This window comes from Lycorma delicatula, chromosome 8 (assembly GCF_047948215.1).
Source record: "Lycorma delicatula isolate Av1 chromosome 8, ASM4794821v1, whole genome shotgun sequence".
NCBI classification, from domain to species: Eukaryota; Metazoa; Arthropoda; class Insecta; order Hemiptera; family Fulgoridae; genus Lycorma; species Lycorma delicatula.
The window spans coordinates 137,730,272-137,751,489 of record NC_134462.1 but is presented as its reverse complement, the minus strand read 5'-3'; the positions used below and the strand labels follow the sequence as shown (position 1 = coordinate 137,751,489).

Sequence of the window (21,218 nt, the reverse complement as noted above, 5' to 3'; positions counted from 1 at the left end):
AAAAGTCCAAAATCCAAATTTGTTTTGGATTTTGGGGTTATTTTGAACATTTTTGGTCCAGTCGATTCTAATCAAAAGGGGAGGTGGAGAACTAGATGTTACAGCAATCCTAAATCCAAAATTTCAACATCATACGGCTAATCGTTTTTCAGTTATACGAGATACATACGTACGTACAGTCGTCACGCCGAAACTAATCAAAATGGATTCAGGGATGGTCAAAATGGATATTTCCTTTGAAATCTGAAAACAGAAATTTTTCACGATCACAATACTTCCTTGAGGAAGTAAAAACTACCATTTAAAAAGGATAATTATTCCGTATATATTTAGATATTTTAAAGACGTAATTATGTTAAAAAATAAACAACAAATGATAACTTTAATATTTTATTTTTTAATTTTCTGATGAAAAAATATATTAGTATAATCTGTTTTTCATTGATTAAAAGATAAAAGATTACGAAGTAGATCCTTAATTTTGTGTAGCGAGTAAGAAGATATTATTAAGCTTTAAATTTAGTTGGAAAGGATCTGCTGATGTTTCTTTCGATTACAAAAAAAATTCTTTTAATGATTTTTGCTCACTTTTGATATTTTTTCAACTTTAGATGGAGATCTATCTGCTATGAGATAGATTAAACAGTACAAAAGAGACTACATATATTATCGCCGAATGGCTTCGACAGCACGTGGCAGTTAATAACCTTATGGAGGACATGAAAATGGCCGTCTTTGTCGTCGATTGGCTTCGACAGCTCGTTGTTATTGCTAGCCTTAGGGTAGCCCTGAGAAGGGCTGTTGTCGTCGAATGGCTTCGACGGTTTGTAATCTATAACTCTGTGGTGGCCCTAAAAAGAGCCGTCTTTTGCGTTAGCTCTGAGCTGTTGGGTCCGGTAGCCGGTCTCCGGTGAAGTCGGATAGTGGCGGCTCGTCTATTGAAGTCCGACCGGGCTTTCCCTCAGCGGCAGTTGGGTCCCCACTACAGCGTGGCAGTGGTGGCCCCCAGAACCCCGCAGTGTCGGGTCAGCGTCGGTTGTCCTTCGCCGGCGCGGCCGAGGCGGTTCTCCCCGAGTGATCCCATGCTGGCTGGCTACTGCTGCCGAATCCGCCGGCCAGGCCGATTGAAGCACGGCGAGCTTGAGCTGGAGCGGGAAGGTAGCATCCGCGTCCAGCGACTTCCTCGGCGGGCCGGCCAGGCCTGTTGCTCCGGCGGGGGCCAGGGAACTTCTTCTGTCTTCTTCCATCTTCTTCTTCTTCTCCAGGTGGTAGTCGATGTTGAATTACAAATTCACTCTCGTGCACGCTATTTTATTGGAGCCTGACAGTGGTGGGCTGCAGCGCCGCTACGGTGGGAAAACTGCGCGGTCATCTGCGCGGCGGGAGTGATGCTTGTATCAACGGGTCGGTAAACTGTGCCCCCCGCTCAAATCATGCTACCATTATCGCCCGCCGATAATAAATTAGGCATATATGTGGTAACAATTAATTATTTATAATTAGGAATACTATACCGTAATTTTATTAAATTTTAATATACATATATTGTTAACAGGTAATCCGGATATACTCATCTGTGGTAATTGCAGAGAAATGTTTGCTGAACTTCAAGAATTATTGGATCACAAAAAAACTTACTGTAAATTGAGATTTACATGTAAATGCAACATTATAAATGGAACAGTTATAAGTAAGTACATTCTTTTTTAAATTTTGCGGTAAAATACGAAAATTTTATTTAAAACAATCGTTTAAATTTTATTATTAACAGACTTCAAAGAAGAAGGTTATGCATTCGACCCGTATATTTTTTTTATGTTTGTCCACGCATAACTTTTTACTTATTAATCCGATTGAAATAAATCTTGTTGCGATGACGCAGCTGCTTTCCGCGGTGGTACTATGAAGTTGAAAAAAATTTTTAGACACAAAATATCGGTCTGAAAATTAAAAAATTGAAAAATCGCCGCCCAGCAGGTAGGTAGGGACAGTGGGAATCCTGATATTGTATATCCACGCGTCACGTTATGTGATGTTATATGGTCTTCTACGGAGCAAGTAATGTGAATTTCTGCACAAAATGTGTAGCGCCGTAATAAAATCGTCAAAAAGCGAGATATCTCGAGTCAAACCATTCAAATCCGATATACATTATACGGCCGGTATATAATATACGGCCATCGGTAGAGACAGTGGGAATCTTATAATTCTGTATATGCGCATCGCTTTATTTTGTCTTGATGTCAGTTTCATTTTTTTTTTTTTTTTTTTTTTTTAAGTAATAATAAAAATACTAAATATTCTAACAAAAGAATACAAAAAGAGAAAAAGTATTGTGGTTTAAAACGTGTGAAGAAAGTAGATATGATAAATTGAGGAATACAATTTACAATAATATCCACTCGATTTATTTAAGACTCGAAATATTTTTTTAATCCAATAAAATAGCAACGATATAATTTATCGTTTTAACAAGATATACGTAGTGAAGTTGATAAAAACTTATACTACAGCGACCGCACACTGTGCAAAACATTGTTTACTACATATGCCTATTGTTTTTATATTCATATTGGTTTTTCTAATTTGTTAATATAATTTATGAACCAGAAACACAACTATACTGAAATAAACATTTCCATTACAACTTATTGACACCTGACCGACTTAAGTGTTTCATAGTTCTGTTTGTTTGCCTATTCAGACGTACCTTTAAATCATAAACTGAATTTAAATGAAACTTCGTAGAATCTTACTTTTGAACGTATAAGTTAGCAAATACATTGCATTTTATTCAAAATAAATTCATATCAAGGAATTTGTGTATCCTATAGATTGAAAATTTACCTTCAATATTTTCTCTACGTTTATCACATAATACCTTTCTGAAATGAATAAAGTAAATGTTATCTAATATTTATCGAAAGATAAATTTTTAATGTTGTATTAACACCGATTCTAATAATCAAGCTTTTAATAAAATTTTACAACAAAATTTCTTGTTACATTTAACTCTTACACATCTAAAATAATAAAAAAAATCTGTTTCGGACACCACATGACTTCCTTGTACGCCTATTAAATTATATATACATATTTTTTGTATATTTTTTGCTCGCTTCATTTAAACTTATTTTATTTGAAAGTGAGATACGATTCTCCAGTTATTTAATAAAGTGGACACAATTGCTGAAATATTAGTTTTTATTAACATCAAATATTTGTACAATTCTTAATTGAACAATCTTCCTTGAAATATTAGGATACGAGTAAAAGTCCCCTTATTATTCTAAATAAATGTGTCTTATATCTATCTAATACGATTTTTTTTTTAAAATTATTATGTTGTAAATTACCAAAATAAACACAATAACGAATAATCAGATGTTTCACCAAATCTGATGTGGACATTACATGACTTACTTGAACGCAATTTAATTGCGTTCAAGTAAGTAACAAGTACACGTTTTTTTTTTTAAATGAAAAGTACATAAAATTTTATTTCATTAATAACTTCTGATATTTTTTCATATATTTTTTTATTGTTATTATTGAATTATTATTTATTGTAATTTTTTTTTACAATCAGAGATTAATAATTATTAATAAATCAATATATTTAAATTTAAAAATAAAAGAAGATGTAGTCTGAATTGAATCGATGTGCCTTTCCCTTATAAAATCCAAATATTTCATTAATTAAATATTCCATTTGGCTATAACTCTGGAACAACTGAAAATAACCTTCACTTATGATACATCGTTTAAAAGGTCTCAACGAGCTTTTCAACAATGCCGTTAACTGCATCGTTTTCAACGAGCTTTTGTTACCGAAGTTAAGAAAAAGTCCAAAATCCAATTTTTTTTTTTTGATTTTGGGCTTTTTGGACACTTTTGGTTCTGTCGATTGCAATCAAAAGGAGAGGTGTACAAGTAAATGTTACAACGGTCCTAAATCCAAAATGTTAACATCCTATGGCTTATCGTTTTTTGAGTTATACGAGATACATACGTACGTACAGTCGTCACGCCGAAACTAATCAAAATGGATTCAGGAATGTGAAAATGGATATTTCCGGTGAAATCTGAAAACCGAGATTTTTCACGATCAAAATATTTCCTTTACTTCGTACAAAGATTTAAAAGTGAATGTCCTTAATAAATTCATGATAAAATCCATAATAAATACAACATACGTATACAAATAACGCTTTAATAAAGCTATTATAAAACGAGAAATTCGATATATCGATTACATCTAACGCCTTATAGGATTAACTATGTCAGATATCGGTATTTTGTTAAAGATTTTCTTTAAACCTTTGAAGGGTTATAAGAATGACAACTTTACGGATTAAGGTAAAATTAGTTGTATCTAATGCCTTTAAAAGAAACATTTTGGAAGAAAATAACAAAAATATAATACTGTTGTATTATATTTTTAACAGTATTATTATCATCAGTTTCAAAAGGGATTAACAATATCTCTTTAATAACTGTACAACAGTAAAGCGATAAAAATAAAATTTATAAAATTCTCTTACCTAAAAACTAGGAGTGTATTTCTTGGAATGAAATCGTTACTTACAATGTATTGTAAGCCGCTTTTTAGACTAGAATATAAATATTAAATATATTTCAAAACTGAGAAAAATATTAAACGACTCCTTTTTGGATACAACTGTTTGTATTCCGAAGTTTTTCACGTAAACCTTTTGTTTTTAAATTTATTTATTATAAACCTCTCTTTCGGTTTAGAACTTTCCCTGGATGCCGGGTCATATTTCTTCTAACTGCTCAAAAGTTGTTAAAGAGTTTTCATATTTCATTAAGACGTTGAATACGAATAAATCACCTGATAATATTGTAGTAAATATTATTTACCTGAATAAAACCAAATACATACTAATTTATATCATATACACATACATCAATTTTTTTCAGCTACTTTAATACGTGGCCTTCAATACATTTTAAGTATTGGTTACATACAAAAAAAAAAGGCAATTAATTCTAAACGAAAGATGAAGGTAAATCAACAAAGTCTACACACGTTATTTTTGCGATGAGAAGGGGTGATTAGCAAGAAATTCAACTGAATGTCTCGTCACGTCAGAGAAAAACGGAAGCGGCTTAACTTTAAATTCAGGGAGATTTATCTGTTGCCAGGCAGGAGGTCGCAATTATCATTATCGAACAAATAGTTGTACGATACAATCCTGAAACTACGGGATTCAGCTGCGAGAGTAACGTCGACGTCGTTGAGTGATTTCAGGATTTCAGAATAAGTTATTGAAAACTATAACCGAGGCGCCGTGGTTTACAAGAAACATAAGAAACATTGTTATTTGGAAGTGCCGAGCGTTCGAGAGGAGATGCAACGATTCAGTACTGAATACAAAGAGAGACCGAACAGTCATGTAAGTCGGCTGGCAAGGACGTTCGGCGCCTAAAACGACGCACGTATTGGATTCGTAAGGTTCTTAGGGATTCGGGAATACAAACATTGGGACATTATGCTTCGTCAAAATATCTCGTTTGTTTTCATCATTTATTTATTTTTTCTCATTTTAACTATTTATTTTTAACTTTTTTGTTTTTTCTCTTTCTAATATTTCTTCGTTTGGTTTTTTTTTATTCTTTGTATAATATTTAAATATACTGGTGTTTTTTTGTATGTTATGAACTCGATCTATGTACTTTAGACATCATATTTAATTGTTAATCATTATTATATACTTGAGTGTACTGTGTAACATATGTATACGTGTATATGCATTAATAATTCTTGAAAGGTTTCAATGTAGACCTCTCTCTCCACATCATTTGTTTAACGTTATCAAATTTATTTAAGGTTCCGGTTAATCGGAACCGATTTTAAATAAAAGGAACTAAACTGGGAAAAAAATTTTCCCCGAAAGTAATAACTGTCTACCAAGTTTGAAGAAACTCAGTCAACAGGGTCCAAAGTTATAAGATCAAATACAGGCCGACGTACATACATACCCGCAAACGTCAGTCAGACAAAAATAAATTTTTTGAACATCGTAACATTGAAATATGAAATTATTTACAGTTTATTTAAATGTAATTTTTTAGTTGAAAGTTTTTTTAATGTCTCTGGCGAAATTATTTTCCTCGTTTTGGAAATTATTTTCGAAATAAAACACTTAAAAAGTTTAATCGGTACTCGCAATATTGTATTATTACAGTGATAAAATGTTAAATTTTTTAAACTAACTTAAAAAAATTCGCTACACTTGCTTGCTTTTTGTTTTTTTTTCCACCTGAAATCGTCAAAACAATTGTTTAAATTGTTTAATCGTTTTATAAACTGTCCTCAGTTGATTTATCTGATAGTATTAAAAACATTTGGATTAAATTTTTTTTTCTTCTAAGCAGTCAAGTAATTGTAATATAGTATGTGTGGGAACTTTAAAAGAGCGGATAACGCCTTGATCCCTCCGTTGTAGCTTTTCGGTAGTGTTTCGAGGCAAAATACAATTTTTCATTGATGTTTTCCAGTTCTGGGCGGGCTCGACAGTTATCGATTATCAGAAAAATATTTCTCTTTTTTTTTCCCGATCGCGAATTTCAAATTCAAAAATTTTAGAAGTCATCTACGCTTAAGCAATCGACCTGAAGTTTTTTGATGTTCTTAAAATAACGAGGGTTTCTTGATTTTCCAACGACTAAAAGTTTTCTTTTTCAGTTCCACTCGTATTCGAACATAAAAGAACAGTAAGCCTTACTTTTGAATGCGTTCCGCCGACTCATTTTTTTCCTTTAAATGTGTTGCCCGGAGTTAATTTATAAAATAGGCCGTTTCATCACCGGTCAATACGTCTTTCCATTTGTAACCCGCTTTATCAGCGGCCATATTTCAACCGGCCAATCGCTAACGTCATAATTATCTACGTTCCCTTCTTCATCGCTAATTTTTGTAAAAACAATTTGATGTTTGTTTTTAAATCGGTTCAGCCAACCTTCGCTACGTAATAAACCCTTTGCATCCTAGCAAATTTTTTGGTCAGCAAATTTTTCTGCCTGAATTTTCAAAACGGGTTCGCTTACTGGAACGTTTTCACTTTGAACCACGTAATAAGAGTTTAGTCACATTCATTTTTTTTTTTCACACAGTCATATCTTCTTTACCTGAGGCTGTTTTTTTTCGAACTCTACCGCTAACTTATCACGGTTCTTCCAAATCGTTTGAGACAACGGAAGCGGAAAGCGCATCAGTTTTACACACGTCAGAATTAGATGAACCGTTTTATAATTCCTCAGTAATCTTTAAATCGTCGCAAACGGAAAGAATTTTTCTTTTAACACCTGACATTACTTCTACGCAGTAAAAATTTATTAAAAAATACCACAACACGCTCACAATAAATACACTGACTTTACGTCGAGTGTAAAGTCAGTGTATTTTGACTTTACACTGACTTTACACTGTAAAGTGAGTGTATTTTGAATACACTGCTTTGTACAGTACAACACTGTACTTTGTACAGTACACTGCTTTGTACAAAGCAGCAACAAACACGTTAAAGAATCTACTACCTCAACTCGATTGTAAAATTAGTTACCCTTCCCATCACCATACTACCTGTATAAATTTCATAATAGTTAAAAAATGAAATTTCCCTGAATCCAGAAGTAGCCGATACAAACTTAAACGGCTCACTACTGCACCGTATCTTTGATTTTTATTATTATCCACTTGTACTTATGTGAAAAGGTCATCGTCTCCCTAGTCTAATTGAACAACGTCGTTATAACATTCAATATCATAAACATAAACGTTCAATAATAATGTCTTTAACATTTAATTTCTGTACCTGTATTTAAAAATCATTTACGTTTTTAATTGCTCAGGGAAGAAATTTATTATTCGAAAGAAAATAATTTGCTAGTTATAACAGATTTCTAACTTCGTTATTAAGTCGTTAAAACGTACTTTATTGTACATTAATAAAATAGGAAACTTATCTATTATACTTCACACGATTACTGAAAATATTAAAATATCTTATCTTCGTTAACAAAGTTTAAAACCATGTATGTTTTGATTTTGTTACAGAGAATCAGCAAGGAGACGATATTGTTTCATTAATGTGCGTCCAGTGTAAAGATTCATTCCCAAGCGCATGGGATCTTATGGTTCACGTACAAGCTGCACACATGCTTAATATATATGAACTTGGTGTTTCTGGTAAAGGAGGAAATCAAGATTCCCAAGTTAGAATATCTAGCGAGGATCGCCTGTCACCGTCTCCTTCCAATAACCATAAAGATGCAGTGAGTTAAAAAAAAAATTATCCTTTTATTAAATAAACAGCTTGATTTATAAGGTAGAACAGCATAAAGTAGAAAAAAAATACTGTAAATAATAATACAGTGGAAATTGAGACAATCGGTCTTCATTTCTGAACGACTCATAATATTTTAGGACTAAAGAAGTACTTTTTATATGACTGCCCAAAGAGGAGTCTAATGCATTTACGTTGTACGTATCTATGTGTTTGTTTGTTTATTCTTTTGTTTGTTCCACTGTAGCAGTTCAACGACTGAACCGATTTATGTGTATGATCCGCGTTGGATTCCTTACGTTACTGTGAGTGTCGTAGACTATATATATAGTAGTGGAAATTTTCCACTTGAAGCACAAACTTTAATGAATTGAATTAATGAAATATTAACTGCGAGTCTCTATCACTGTTAGCTGGGTTTTAACTGAAATATTCAAATCAATCGAATGAATGATATTACAGAAATAATAGAACAAATTTACGTTATATAAGCAGCCATGTGAGATTGCAACGAGGTCGGGAGGCCGAAGTATTTGGGATGCGGTTTCGATCCGGGCCAGTACCGAAGCGGAACGGTGATCACAACGCACCGGATCTAAATTTCGTTCGGTCGCCCATCTCCCGCCTGCGGAAGAAGATGCAGAGCCTCGCGATGGAAGCGTGGCAACTGGAACGGGACACCACGACTAAGGGAAGATCCTTGTATAAGTTTATATTGGATCTGGGGGAACGGTATGCCTCGAGTTCGTTTTTTAAGGGCAACGGCTGCCCAGGTGCTCACCATTCATGTTAATTTGAACCAATATCTGTTTCGCCTAACAGCTGATGAGCTGTGCGTCTGCGAGGAGGTCCACTCAAATGAACACCTGATGTTGACTGCCCTGCTCTTGAGGGGGCCAGAGATCGGGCCACCCTGGAACTTAGAGGACAAAGGGATAATTGGCCACTCACAAGCGGCGAGTCAATATGGCGACAGCCGCATTGTCGGACCGTGTGGGAATTCCTAGATGCGGTTGCTTTGTTCAACCGGCATCCGTAGTTTGCTTAAGGGAATGACTCTTACCGCATTGCCGTGGGAAGCTAACCCTGAGTATGGCTGACCACCAGCCAATTATTATGGCTCCAAGCGCTATAAAATGGTGGCAGGTACTTGCTGGCATTCAGCAACCTAGGCGTAGTAGCGAATTGCTGCCTAAACGAAATAAATTTTATTATAGATGTCATATATAATTTTAGTACTTGATGGGGTACGCCTACTCATTTTAGTAAATGTATGACGAGTGAGCGGTTGGGACACGTAAGCCGGTGGTGTATGGCACCGCGCTTAGTCCGCTCACGCTATTAGGTAAGCTCTAGTAGCTATTTAGGACACTAGTCGCTAAACAGTTTTGAGGCTCAGTAGCCGTTTGTGGCACAGACATTCGGTCTTATGCTTTAGAGCGATCGAATGAGGTGGTGGCGAGAGAAATGCCAACCAAACCATTATTAATAAAATAAAATATTACGTTATATAAAAAAATATTAAATGAATTTAATATAATTCAGTTAATAGTAATGGGCTTCCCATGAGGACTGCGTGTGAGGCTAAAGCAGTGAGGTGATGCGATCGTCTCGAATGAAGTTAGACCAATCTTCACCATCAACTGGTAATAAAAATGCACCTCCAATCCATCTCTTGATTGGAAGTGCATTAGGGTGCTCTTATAATATCTTTGCAAAGAGTCGTCCGATTTTCAAAATTCAAACGGGGTATTTGTTAGTAGGTTGAAACTATCTTCTGTATGCATCAGGTACACTCTCGATCTAACAGGACACGGTTATTCGGAAATATTATATCTTCGCAATAAATCTAAATTTTAAAAAGTGAAAGAATGATTATACTGTATACAAAATTGCCACCCGCACGCTGTTTAATTATTCTACACTAAAGAGCTATTTGTATCAGCAATGTATTTTTTTGACAGTCGTGTTTTATAATTATTAATATTTATCGCTTGTTTTATCTATTTTCTCCAATTAATTATATACTTTACATTCTCTTTTCCTTGTTTTGTTTTTTGTTAAGTAATGATTTGTTAAAAATAAAATGTAATTATTTTGAAGGCTAGATCATTCGGTCATCGTTATTGATAATTCGTAAATGCACAGAAAATTTAAAAAAAGTTGATTTTTTAGTTTTCTCGGAATTTTATAAATTCTTTCGTTCCCTTATTCTCAAGTATTATAAAAATTTTTCAATCTAAGTTTTTATACCGTATTCCCTTTCAAAAATCGATATCAGAAATATCATTAGTCAAATTTTCATTCGTCTAACGCTCGGAAAAAACTGAGAAAATGAAAGTTAAACAGGCAAAAATATATTATAAAATTATTTTTTTCTTATTCTTTTCTTTTTTTTTTATTTTCGGAGAAAAAGGTTAGCTTAGAATTTGATTATAGTAAATTATAGTAACGATAGTTTTTAAGTTCATTAATTAGATCGCTAATTATAGATGATTTTTTTAGAATTATCTATTAATTCCATATAATTTTCAGTTTTTAAATCAGAATCTTTTTTCGTCATTATTTAATAAAAAAAAGTGATAAATTAAAGTCTCTTTAATTATAAAAAAAATTGATAGGAAAAATAGTCGATTGGGTGTTAGCGTGTAAAGGAGCAATGAGGGTTGTAGTTTTCAGGGCGTGGCAACCACGCCCTGTCCTTCTCATCAACTGATAGACTGTTTGACTGATTGATAGAATGATTGACGCTTCCTGTCTTCCTGCTATTTTGTAAGTCCGGTTTACTCCCTTATCTTTAATGCACTGAATATTTAATGACTGAATTTAACAACAGTTCTTCAACTTCTCTTTTTAGGCTATAACATTTTTTTTTGAAATTCAAATTCCTGCGTTTATTATTGTTTAACTACACAATAAAGATTTTTCAACTAGTTCGTAACAGATCTTTTAATTAGATTTGATAATTATGACAACACCAATTTAAATCGTTATTCATTATTAAGATTTAATATTTTTATTTTACTTTGTTGTTTAGCTGTCTTAATACACCGGTAACCGTACCAACATAAAATAATAAATATTATGAAAAACAACTAGTAAATAGATTGCGCTCTTTCATCATATTCTACCGAAATCCTCTAATTGATTGGTGTAGGAAAGGTTAACAAACCGTGAAAATCCTTCAAAATTTCTTCTGCCTAAGCTCTGACGCTCTAGGGAGGTACCCACACTGTGACAATTCTGGTAGGTACAAACCCCTTCCGTTTCTAGTCTTGATGGGCGTTACCGGAAGTCATCTTGTTGATCCTCAGCCACTGATTTTTTTTTTGTCTTCAGTCATTTGACTGGTTTGATGCAGCTCTCCAAGATTTTCTATCTAGTGCTAGTCGTTTCATTTCGGTATACCCCCTACATCCTACATCCCTAACAATTTGTTTTACATACTCCAAACGTGGCCTGCCTACACAATTTTTCCCTTCTACCTGTCCTTCCAATATTAAAGCGACTATTCCAGGATGCCTTAGTATGTGGCCTATAAGTCTGTCTCTTCTTTTAACTATATTTTTCCAAATGCTTCTTTCTTCATCTATTTACCGCAATACCTCTTCATTTGTCACTTTATCTACCCATCTGATTACCCACTGTACAGATATTAGCCGTTACATACAAATACAGTTAGCCACTGATTACGTATCGCATTTATCAGCTAGGATGACTGCGATGTTTCAGGATGGCGTCGATGGGAATGATTCTGTAGATATTTCCATCCGTGAGTCGTTGATTTATAGTTAAACATGTTTACGGAGGCGCGATTCCGCGCTTCATTCTAGATTACAGAGCAAATCTTGCATTAATTTCAATCTGCTAAATTTAATAAATTTGGGAATAATATTAAAATAAAAACCAATATGTTTTAATCGGATTTTATATTCTTGTGATTATTATTCCCATAATAATAAATCAATAAACACCGATGGTGCTTATTAATTGGGAATTAATAAATCATCAATTACGATTAATGTAACAACCATTTTTCTAAACGCCTGATTAATCTAGCATTCATAAAAATTATATTAATACTACAAAAAAGACCATAGACACCGAAAAAATAGTTAGATTTGAACAATTTTTCTAGTAATATACAAACGTAAATATTTCTATTTTTTATTTTAAACCGTAAAAAATTTCAGAAAATAGTAACTGGAAAATTTCCCTATTTCGGAAAATTAAATTCGAAATAAAAGAGACGAATAAAACTCGTATAATTTTAATTAATTTAGAATTTAATGAATTAAATTGCACAAATATAATATTAAAAAATTATTCGAATTGCGTAGAGATAATTTCTACCGTTTTATATTTCGATAGTAAACGGTTAAATCCACGGCGAATCAAAGCACTTACTTTTTTCGTAACCGGTAACTCCATACTGTTCATCCAGTAATTACCGTACCTCTAATCGATGTTGAGATCTAATTAATTACAGCATTCTGTCCTGGTGACCTAAATTATGTTACACAGTAATACATGTGTAGAATACTGAGAGGTTTGTTTACCGTTTTAGTCGATTTCAACCTGTGAAATCGTAAATTGTAATAGCAGCAGAACGGTTCATTTTATATTAGTGAGTGACAGTAAACATACCTTTCTATATTTTTAATTTCTCGGGTACGTTTTCAACATAATAATTACATTTTAATACGATACGATATAGTAAAGAGATTATTAACCTCTTTTCTCTAACAAAGAGGAAATAGAGAAAAGAGAAAAAAGAAATTAACCGATAAGAAAACCATAATTAATTCTATTCTGTCGCTCAGTATGTACATATTTAGACTATTTATCAATATTCAATAAAAATTATACCAAAATTAGAAAAAATATTTTTTCTAAAAATTTTTACAATTTATTAATTTACTTAAAAAAGGAACAATTTTTAAATACCATGGAAATGTGCTGCCATAAGATTTTTCGGAGCTAATATTCAGTTCCTTAATCAGTGGTATTTGATATTGAAGAAATAGTTCCCTATTAACTACGTTTTGTAACGTCAGTTAATGATTTTATTTTTTATACTTTCGTCGTGTGGGGAAATTTTTCGTATAAATTTGTCGAAGCAAAAATCTTTTCATATAATAAATCATTAAATAAAAATAAAATCGCAAAGAAAAACGCCCAAATATAGTTTTCGAAAATTAAAACCCGTTTTGACAATTGAACAATCATTACCCGTAGATACGAGTACGTAGAGAAAGTAAACTCGACTATAAAAAATCCCTTTAGGCATGCCGGAAAGCGGAGCTAGAATTCACCGGTGATAAGTAGGGAATAAAAAATATTTCCACCTTAAAGTCAAGAAAAATTTCAAATTTACTCGATACGACAATGGTTGCATGTGAAAAATTGTTTTACATGTTTAGCATGAGAAGCCCTATCTTACAATTCCAGCAACATTTAGGACATCCCTTGCAGTAAGGTTTGGTCATATCAAAAATTGTTTCAGGCAAAAGTTTTAAGTAATGTTTAGAGGACCGCTTTAAACCGATTTGGTAATGTGCCTATCGAAGTATTATTTTCATACTTCGATTCGGTAATAAGAGAAGTATAATTTTTTTTTGTCTTCGAAACCCCATTTTTTCCATCCCCTCGACCAATGTTTGGCGATATCAAAGAACTTTACTTAGATAGGTTTTAGGCAGGCCTTTATCAAAATAATAGTAGGAACTTTAAACGAATTCGATATTTTACTTATTATGAAAGTTATAGCGATATTTGTTTTTTCGAAAAAGCTCCCCGATTTCCATCCTCATGATATTATTCTGCCCATTAACAAATTAGACCGAGATTTTGGGTCCCTATATTTTATATATCAATTTGAAAGTGACTGGCGCAAAATTACGGCAGTTATCATGTCCACAAGGAAGTGAAACACACATACACACAGAGAGAGAGAGAGAGAGCGTTTAACCGGATCCCATTCAACCGAACTTCCGTATTATCCGGACCGATATCGGGAAAGACATTTTTTAAATAAGATATGTACTGTAGTAGAGTAATACGTAGTAAATTATTTTTTTTTAAATACATTAAATAAAGAAATACAGTAGTAGACTTTCTGTATAATGTACCTATTTTATTTTATTGGTAGTTACTTTGTATCAGATTTTACGTGCTTTAGTACTTATTAAAAGTAAGTACGTATTCGGTTTTAGGTAATCGTGTAAACATTTACTTTTTCTGAGAATAGAGTCGCGCAATACTTTTGTACAGTAGTTATAATGAGGGTGAAGTAATGTTAATGGCCGGATGTATAGGCGTATACACGCTGCCGTGCTCTATTTTAGAAAACTTATATTCAGAAAAGCAGTACAGTACCAGTATTCATTGAACGTTATAATGGTAAGGTGTAGTTTGCTGTAGTAGTAATCGCGATTGAAATTTTGTGTTCTACGCGGTGTAATTTAGTAGAACGGCAACTAAACGAAAGAGGGTAGTGGTTTCCACGGAAGATAAAGGGAATCTTTAAAAACAAGTGTCGAATTACATGTAGGAAACCAAACTGTTTCGGACTGGAAAAAATACAGAAAAGAGAATGAAGATTACTGTTTGAAAATGGTGGCTAAAGATAGTTTAGGCAACAGCACGATTATCAGAACGGCAAAAAATAGTCGGCTTTATTTATGCGGTTTTCCCAAGAGAGGGAGCATGGGGTTTCTATATAAGGTGCCATTTTACAACCTAAGGCTTTAATTTTAAATGACAAATAAGGTGGTGATCCGTCATTCACAACAAGTTCAGGTTGGTGAGATAGGTGGAAGACTCGCCACGGAATACAGCTTAGTTTATAAGGGAATTATTCAGCTAGCGTAAATTATAAAAGAAGAGAATTTATCACCATCTCAGATTTTCAGTGCTGATGAGACGGGATTAAAACCCGTCTCATGCTACTAAAATGCTATTAAAAACCTCTCGCCTTAGAATTGAACTCTGCTGCTAAGGGGCATAGAGTTTGTAAGCAAAGGGTGACCATTATTTTATTCAGTAATGCGTCAGGCAAGTTGAAGCCCCCACTTCTTGTGATACAAATATCGGCTAAACCTGGAGTACTGTAGAATATTAGTAATTTGAATGCACTTCCACGGGTATACAGGTCACAAAAATCAGCATGGATGTTCAGCGAAATATTTAAAGAATGGTTTTTTCATTCTTCGTGCCTGAAAGTGAGAAGATTTCTAAAAGAACCAGAGCTACCACAAAAAGCTATTTTATTTATCGACAATGTTCCTTGTCATCCAGATGCAGATGACTTCAGAGATGGTGACATCTTTGTAAGATTTTTATCCGCCCAAACGACAGCATTCATCAAACCTTTAGGCCAAGGTGTAATAAGCCTTCAAATGACATTACAGAAAAAAAAAATTACTTATAAAAGTTATTGAAAGAAATATTGATGAAGTTGGACATTAACTTAATTTCATAACCTAACAATATTAATTTACATTAACTTAATTTACTATAACAACTTATTCGTCGTATAGAAGATTCATGTGCTGTCGAAGATGAAGTCGTAGCTGAACGGTTGGACTACGAAAAATGATGTACATCACCAGCATCTACGGCGATGATGATATCGTGTTAGCAGCGTGTTCTTTAAATCCACATACCGATATCGAAAACACAGAAGACAGTTCATATGGCGAATTCCTCAAGGAAGAAACGCAAGTGATCTTTCACGGAGAAGTTATGGATATGCTAGGAAAGCTGATCTCGTATTTTGAAAATCAAAATGAAAAGTCTGCCCATCAACTGCTTACCCTAAAGTATTTACAAGATTAAGCAGCAAAAAACCGAGCATCATCATTAATGTAAAAAACTATGAAGGGTTTTTTCAAAAGTAAATTATACGTCGATGTAGCTGTAAGTTTGAATTTGTATTTCAATTACTATATAAGTTATTTGTTAATATGTACTAATTTTCAACATCTTACTTTAATATTCTAGTGATTTCATAAAGCCAAAGTGTACGTACATTACCCATTTCCAGATTATCCGGACTTTCGTTCATCCGGACCATGCTCGGTCCTATCTAGTCCGTTGTACAGGGTTGTACTGTATGTACATACATACATACACATATATATATATATATATATATATATATATATATATATATATATATATATATTTATAAACCTTTGAACTGGCGGGGGTTTTGGGGTCTGAGAGATGTGTTACGCGAAGATATGTCGAAATTTTCCGGAAGTTGAATCATGGTACCCGTAACAATAGGTAGTTTTTCTTATGAAATCTACCTAAAACAAAATTCGAAAAGTACATTGAGTTATCGATTTTGTCTCTTATTAACTCTTGTTGAGCGTTTATATTAAAAAAAATTTAAACGGTTTATCATTTATAGCAGCTAATTGTTATTATTATATGGATAAATGTTACAGACGGATGATGGAGAAAGAGATATGATGACGTCACCAACAGACACGGAAGAAGAACTAATTCAAGTCGAGTCTACTGCACAATCATGCATAATGCACGCACTTCATGTTGTACGTAATTTATTGAATAGTTAAATTAAACATAAATTGAAATTAATCTTAACGATTTTTTTTTAATTTTAAATAAATATTAAAATTCCCTTAGAAATAAATGAAACAATGAAAAATACATATTTCAAATGTTGAAGTAAATTATGTCGGAAGAAAACAAAAATAAATTTATCATTATTATTATTATTATTATTGACTAGTTCTTTTAAGAGTATAAATATTACTTGTATTCAAGGATGATAAAATTCAGATTTGAAAACAAAAATCTAATATACATATATATATATATATATATATATATATATATACATACATACATATATATATATATATATATATATATATATATATATATATATATATATATACATACATACATATATATATATATATATATATATATATATATATATATATACATACATACATATATATATATATATATATATATATATATATATATATATATATATATATATATATATATATAATATGTATATATAGTTAAAATAGTCCAAAAGACATATATAATAGTTTGAGTACTATTACGTATGACTGATTAGTTACTTGACGAGTGACGCATTCTCCATTCGTCAAGTAACTAATCAGTCATACGTAATAAACCCTCTTTACCACAGGCAATTTGGGTATGAACTGCGTTAAACTAACTTTGAAGTGTTGTAGTTATTTACAACGCCTACTTAAATTTATTCTTCCCACGTTACCAAAATCATAATTTTCTTTAACGATAAACCAAGTATCATTAGTAAGTTACACATTTCAGTCAAAAATCATTAAACAAAAGTTATTTTTGGATGTAATTCATGCAAATATTTATTTAAGTTTATACCGAAGTAAACAGAAATAAACGCAAACTTCAACTGAGAATTTATTTTCTTTCTGAAATTCCGGCAAAAATTTACCAAATAATAATTCGTGGGTAAATGACATACATGTAATAATAAAATAAATAATAATTTTTAGAAATAGTTTCGATCTGGCTTCAGCTTATGCTTAATTTTTTTTCATTAAAAAACAAAAGCAATAACATTTTCATTCCAAATTTAACAACCGCTATAATAAAAAAATAAAAAAAAATCAAACCATTTTTCAACACGCTATCATTTTCAAGTCAGATATTTTTATTATTCGTGCTTGATATAAGAACAATTTTACTTTAGACCGATTCTTTTAATATACAGGTTGCACAAAAATATTAGCGTAGTTTTAAAGCTATTTAATATCTCTTAAGGTTGATTTACAGTAATGAATCATAAAGTAGATGTGTTCAAATTAAACTCTTACAGGTTTTCTCTACAAGTGTTCGATGTGATTAGTTTTCGTCACACGTCCAATCGATAGTAAAGATCATCATGCCAGCATGCCTGAAGTAGTGAAAGCGTAGCCGCTTCAATCCTGCACCCAAATAGGGTAAATCAGTAGGCAGTGGAGTACACAAGATCCTTTATAAAACCTCAAAACGACAAAAAAATACATGACGTAAGATCGGGTGACGTCGGAGGCAACCGCAATCTGTTATCGCGGATCCATGCCGATCTATCCAGCGGTCGGGAAAAAAGTCATTCAAGAGATCCCACACAGTTATGCCGGCGAGAAGGCTCACCGTATTGTTGCCAGAAAACATTCGCTGGCACATCTTGCAGTCAAGGAAAGAGATATGTACCCGGAATATCTAAATAAACACTGCTGTTACGCTTGATTCTATGAAAAAGATCGACCCGTTAACCTGTCGGGATTTCTCACAGAAAACATTTAATTTTGGGGAGTCCTACCCCATCGTAAGAGTTATGGAGATTTTCTGACCCGAGTTACGGACATTGTGTGCGTTAACCATTTCACTAAGATGAAATATTGACATCCCTAAACACAATACAATCAACAAAATCTTTGTTTTGATGTTTGCAACATTTTGATCTTGAAGTCGGTACGCACAGCATAATAGGTAGGTTTCATATCCTGTAAGAGAAGTAAACGGCATAGTACATAGACATTCAGTCGTTTCAAACTGAAAATTTTTAATAAGTTCACTTATCTAAAATAATTTTAATGGAGTATCACTGATCGCATCATAAAATATAACAATTTTGTTGCTAACAGGCCTATCGCTTTTCTGTGCTCATCAAAATAAACTTCGTTATCTTCGTTTTTAACCGCATCAAAAGAAGTTTTAGGTCAAGGTCGAGTGGTCAAATAGTCGTAAAACTGTTGTTCGTTACTTGGAATATATCGTACTATTTTCATAAGATTCCGCATGCTTCACAAGTCGGAATGAACGCTTTAGAAGACCGCCGAAGTATAGTTTGCGAAGCAACTATATAATCCGGTTACTTACCGGTCTTTTTAAATCGCTTGTACTTTGAAACAGAGAATGTTTGAAGGTATGCTTGTCCGGGTGGCAGTCAGTGCTACCGGCGTGATCCGTTAGGAGAAGGAAATAACTCCTGGATTTGTTCCTTTCTTCCGATTCGTAATTATTTGTTGCGAGTTTTCATTCTGTATCGGAGCCCGGCATCGGTTTCGTTTTTTTACCGAAACACGTCTATGCAAGTAGAATACAAATTCAACTTAACCTTGAAGGTGAAAAAAATTATGTTTGTTCTTTTCTTCAGACTACCGGTTCAAATTAAAAAGTAAAAATAAGACCGACTTTGAATTTTTATCGTTATTATACTGCACAGTTTAAGACTTATCGGCAAATATACAGAGCGACCCACGAAGAAACGAAGAAATTTTCAGGACATGTTCTACTGATGAAAATAATGAAAAAGGTTCATATAAAAGTAGGTCTGGAATCACTTTTTTCGAGTTACGGCTAGCAAAACATTTCCACCGGATTTCAGTTCTTCTAATCAAAAGAACCCTTACTGTAATTTTTGGGAGCCAAATTAAGGAGTAAAGTTGGTAGTTTCTTATGTAATTTGAGCTGGCAAATAGGATTAAACAGGTCCCAGAACTGCAACTCCAGTAGTTTTTAATATACCGTATTTTGTGTTTTACGTCGGCTATTTCATTTTCACATTTACGGATAAATTTTATTGTTTCTCTTTGGTACCATCTTCCTTCAGTGCTCAGGTGGTGGCTACTATATTTATATTGTTTTCTCGGTTTACTTACAATCTTCCATTAGAAATCACGAAAATACATGCCGGTTCTGGAAGCTTGTTTTGTCCAGTTATTTTTTATTAAACGTGGAATAGACCTCTAATTTCAATTTTTTCTTACAACGTCAAGGTCTAATCTCTCCTGCCTTCTAAGAAAATTTAATAAAAAAAAAAAATAATTTAACATTTTTGAACGAATTCAAACTATTTCCTATTACTGATAAATTAGTACTCGGTAATGTTTTATTTTGTAATTATTTAAAATAAGAAACAATTCACGAGATAACAAGTCGATAATATTACTAGTATAATTACACTTATCTTTTTCTTTTATGTTTTCACAGGAGAACGCCGGTGAATCGGGAATAGGAAACGGTGATGAAACGATCAATGTTAAACCGCTTACCAATGGAGAATTAAAAGCGCAAGAGTGAAAATCAATAAAAGTAAAATTGTGCAAATGCGTGAAAAATTAACCGATCAGTGCAGTGCCCTCATTAATCATCAAAGACAGAATTAACTGTAATAACTTCATCGATAAGTGTCATCATCGTTTTTAATAATTATTATTAACCATCCAAGACGATTTTAAATCCAATAATCAATGAAATAGGCTATTTTAATAATTTTTTTTTTAGTCTATTCAGATCAGTTGTTAACGTAATTTATTTAAATTACTATCAATGAATTGAATATACATTTACCTATTTTAATAAAAATACGAGCAGGAAATAACAAATATTTATTGAATGGAAAAGTTAAATTAGCTTGTAAGTAAAAAAAAAAAAAAACTGGTACACTTACTTTATATCAGGAGTAAATCTTTATAATATAGAGTAAATGTTCTGCCGTACTAATAATTATAAGTATAATAAAATTTATAATAGTTTTATCAGGAATTAGTCAGAGACGATTAGGCTATTTTATATATACATATATATATATATATATATATATATATATATATATATATTTTTTTTTTTTTAATAAACAATAAACAACTAACAACAGCAAATATTTCATTACGCAAAGGTAAGAATTAAAAAACGATAATCAAGAACCATATACTTAGATTTTTCTTTTTTTTAAATCCCTCACAGAACGTACAAGGTAATTGTAAATGAAATAGATGCTTACAATAGTTTGTAAAATATTCTTTTTCGGTTATTGAAATTGATTTTATGATTTTACAGGAAATTTCTTAGTTGGCTGGCATCTTT

General features: G+C 32.6%; 1 protein-coding gene across 6 annotated transcripts in view; it reads left to right on the top strand.

Moving 5' to 3' along the window:
* The window catches only part of LOC142328852 (RNA-binding protein Raly), a 938,200-nt gene extending 917,271 nt beyond the window's left edge, over positions 1-20,929 (top strand). For all 6 annotated transcript variants that reach the window (XM_075372956.1, XM_075372952.1, XM_075372958.1 and 3 more), the window contains 4 exons: positions 1,556-1,690; positions 8,084-8,301; positions 16,769-16,876; positions 20,343-20,929. In XM_075372956.1, the coding sequence (XP_075229071.1) occupies positions 1,556-1,690; positions 8,084-8,301; positions 16,769-16,876; positions 20,343-20,432 (551 nt within the window). In that variant the 3' untranslated portion in view covers positions 20,433-20,929. The remainder of the gene's footprint in view (positions 1-1,555; positions 1,691-8,083; positions 8,302-16,768; positions 16,877-20,342) is intronic.
* Positions 20,930-21,218: the final 289 nt, after the last annotated feature.